Here is a 3892-nt window from a genome sequence, read left to right as displayed (position 1 = left end):
GTCCCTGCAGATAATGGGGGACTACTATATAAAAAATTTCTGGCTCTAGCTGGTTTGGCTCAGTGCATAGAGAGCATCAGCCTGAGGACTGAAGGGTCTTGGGTTCGATTCTGGTCAAGGACACCTGCCTGGGTTGTGGGCTCAATCCCCAGTGTGGGGAGTGCAGAAGGCAGCCAATCAATGATTCTCTCTCATTGATGTTTCTACCTCTCTTCCTCTACCTTCCTCTCTGAAATCAATAAGAATATATTTTTTTTAAAAAAGATTTAAAAGAATAAAAAAGCAGCCTTCCTGGGGATTTTCCTGGGCCAAAGCAAAGTGGCCATAAATGTGAATTTTTTAGCCACAATTTTCTCCATCAAGCTGTTTAAAGTAAGCATTCACGAATTCATTATTAAGTCTAGTAGTTTTTTTATGGAGTCTTTAGGGTTTTCTATGTACAATATCATGTCATCTGCGAATAATGACAATTTTACTTCTTTTCCAATTTGGATGCCTTTTATTTCTTCTTGTGATCGCTATGGCTAGCATGTTGAGCAGGTGGGGTGAAAGTGGGCATCCCTATCTTGTTCCTGTTCTTACAGGAAATGGTTTTAGTTTTTGCCCATTAAGTATGATGTTGGCTGTAGGTTTGTCATAGATGGCCTTTATCATGTTGAGATATGCTCCCTCTATTCCCACTTTGCTGAGAGTTTTTATCAAAAATGGATGTTGGATTTTGCTGAATGCCTTTTCTGCGTCTGTTGATATGATCATGTGATTTTTGTCTTTCAGTTTGTTTTTGTGATGTATCACGTTTATTGATTTGCGAATATTGTACCAGCCTTGCATCCCTGAAATAAATCCCACTTGATTATGGTGTATGATCTTTTTAATATATTGCTGGATACAGTTTTCTAATATTTTGTTGAGGATTTTAGCATCTATGTTCATCAGGGATATTGGCCTGTAATTCTCTTTCTTTGTAGTATCTTTATCTGGTAGGGAATTAGGATAATGCTGGCCTCATAAGAAGAGTTTGGAAGTGTTCCTTTCTCTTGGATTTTCTGAAATAGTTTGAGGAGTGTAGGTGTTAGTTCTTCCTTGAATGTTTGGTAGAACTCCCCTGTGAAGCCATCCGGACCTGGGCTTTTGTTTGGTGGGAGTATTATAATAACTGCTTCTATTTCATCAGTTGTTATTGGCCTATTCAGGTTTTTTCATTTTTCCTGTTTCAGTTTTGGGAGATTGTATTTTCCTAGGAATTTGTCCATTTTTTCCCACATTGTCCAGCTTGTTGTTCATAAAATTTTCTTATAATCCTTTATGTTTCTGTGGTGTCAGTGGTTACTCCTCCACTTTCGTTTCTGATTTTATTTATTTGGGTCCTCTCTCTTTGTTTCTTGATGAGTCTGGCTAATGAGTACTTCATGCCATTCCCTTCTGGCCTATAGAGTTTCTGATGAGAAATTTCTGGTGTCAGCCTTATGGAACTCCTTTATAGGTAACAATTTTCTCTTGCTACTTTTAAGATTCTCTCTGTCTTTAATTTTTGGCATTTTAATTATGATGTGTCTGGGCGTGGGCCTATTTGAGTTCTTGTTTGGGGTTCTCTGTGCCTCCTGAACTTGTGCCTTTTGTCTTTACCAGGTTAGGGAAGTTTTCTGCCATTATTTCTTTCAAAACACCTCCTCTATGCCTTTCTCCCGTTCTGCCTCTTCTGGCACATTTGCTGTTCTTATATTGTTAAGTTTCACGATGTTCCACAGCACACACTTAAGCTTTCCTCCTGTTTTTTCTTTTTGGTTTTCTGATTGAGTGATATGGGATGTCTGCCTTTTGAGCTCTATCCCCAGTTCCCAGTCCTGGCTTCTGCTCTCACAGATCCAGTCCACTTCACCCTCCCTCTGCCGGAGCACAAGGTGGGTGGCCACACAGGGAATTTTGTGCGTTGGCCCTTTAAGAGGGTGCCTAAATTTTCAGCTGTTACTCTCTGGCAGACAGCGCCCTGCTGCTTTTCACAGCCAGATGTTATGTGGGTGCCCTCCTCAGTTTTGGTGTTCTCTGCTTGGGGGGGGGGGGGCAGGCAGCTTAGGGATTGGACCCCAGAGTTCTCAGTGGCAACCCCCCACAGCTGAGATATCTCTCCGGGACTTCAGATGCAGTTCTCTGGGCGCCCAGCCAGCCCTTTCGCACCTCCATCCCTCCTACCAGTCTCTATGCTGTCTCCACTTGCCGTGTCTCGGGTGTCGGGGTTCTCCTGCGAGTTTTCCGTAGATTATTCAGGAAGTTTTTCAGTATTTTAGTTGTAATACCAGTTTGTTCCTGGGAGCATGTCCGTGAAGCATACACTTACTCTGCCGCCATTTTTAATCTCCAATCTCTTCCATTTTGTTTCTTCTATGTTTAATGAAATCTAAGAAATTTATTTCCAGTGGTTTTAAAAACACTACATTCTTTGCATTTTTTTCTATCTTTCTGGAGCTCTCTTGTCTAAATAGCAACATATTAATTCATACATCTTAGCTTCTTTTATCTTTTGCTATTTCTCCTTGCTTCTTCCAGAAGATTTCCTCAAACTAAAAATTCTATCTCTTGCTTTATTTTTATGTTCTTCTTTTTAGAGTCCTTTTTATTTAATTGCTCTATGTGTATTGAGACCTGGAATCAGAAAGTTTAGATTCAGGTCCCAGATGTTGGCAAGTGTTAACCTCAATTTTTTTATCTATTCAATGAGGAAGTTGTTCTAAATCTGGAATCTGCAAAAGAAAAATTTCAAAAAGCATGATGGAAATACTTCACTTAAGGTGGTACACTTAAATGTTATGAGAAATTCTTTGAGATCCAAACTAAGGTATCTTTTAATTTTATCATTTTTTGATTCTGTGACTTTATAGCAATAATGAAAGTAATTTTCTTTTTTCTCTCAACAGTATCTCACAGATGTTAGCTGTCCTTTCAAGATTCAATATCGGCAAGAAGCAATTGACTGGCTTCTTGGTTTAGCCGTTAGACTTGAATATGGAGATAACGGTATGTTTTGTGGGGAATGTATGTTTTAAAGAGAGGAGGGGGGATTTGGGAAAGGAGTGTAAAAATATAGGGAATACCAGATTGTTTCTTTGTCTTTACTTTTGGTTCATTTTAAGTTTTATATATCCTCATGTTCCTTTTCAGTATCTATTTAAACACTTAATTTTTGGTAACCATTCTTCTGTGTCTAATACCCATCTCCCATCCCTCCTAACTCCTAAATTGTCTGGGAAAGAATTTTCTTTTCTAAAATTAGAGCCTTTTTATTATTATAAGAAGTTAAAAGCACCGTCTTTCATTGGTATTTAGATTTTTGTTTTGTCTGTTTTTTAGAATTTAGAAATGGTGTCTTCTGGAGAAAGCATTTTTATGCCTTCTGAAAAAGTAGTATTTATTACATTAATAAATTTTTCATCTTTCACAGTCTGTACCTTAGCCTTTCAAGTTCAATTGTTAGTGTTCAAGAATTGATAGGATTTCAGAATGTTGATTGCAGCAGGTCATTTCACAAGAGACTGAAACATATGTCTAATGCTGGTATACATTATAGGTCAAAATAGATTATTTATATGTAATAATCATTTTATTACAGATACTTATAGGACGCTTTTAAATACTAATATCTATAAAAAAAATAACGTTTCCTCTCATTAGACCATTTCATTTTGAAAGGCCTGCCAATATCTAAATGCAAGATCCGATTATCTTGTCTTACCTCCACCCTCTGTGTTTTGTGTTGTTCCTTCTTATGCGGCTGTCAGTTAGTTCTCTTAATCATTGCTTTTTTAAGCCTTTTTGATATCTTTGAGTCCCTTTTCTTGCCATCCTGTTCCCATCTATTTTTTTCCCTGTTTATTGTATCTGTTCTGCCTTCCCACTA

General features: G+C 37.8%; 1 protein-coding gene across 1 annotated transcript in view; it reads left to right on the top strand.

The window, feature by feature from the left end:
- The window catches only part of LOC102442535 (RNA transcription, translation and transport factor protein-like), a gene marked incomplete at its 3' end in the record, with an annotated part of 13779 nt that overhangs the window by 3302 nt on the left and 6585 nt on the right, over positions 1-3892 (top strand). The window contains exon 3 of the mRNA XM_014448452.2: positions 2913-3012. Coding sequence (XP_014303938.2) covers positions 2913-3012 — 100 coding nt within the window. The remainder of the gene's footprint in view (positions 1-2912; positions 3013-3892) is intronic.

This window comes from Myotis lucifugus, unplaced genomic scaffold (genome assembly GCF_000147115.1).
Source record: "Myotis lucifugus unplaced genomic scaffold, Myoluc2.0 scaffold_836, whole genome shotgun sequence".
Taxonomy (NCBI): domain Eukaryota; kingdom Metazoa; phylum Chordata; class Mammalia; order Chiroptera; family Vespertilionidae; genus Myotis; species Myotis lucifugus.
Note: the sequence above shows the minus strand (reverse complement) of the source record. Positions and strands in the feature narration are given on the sequence as shown.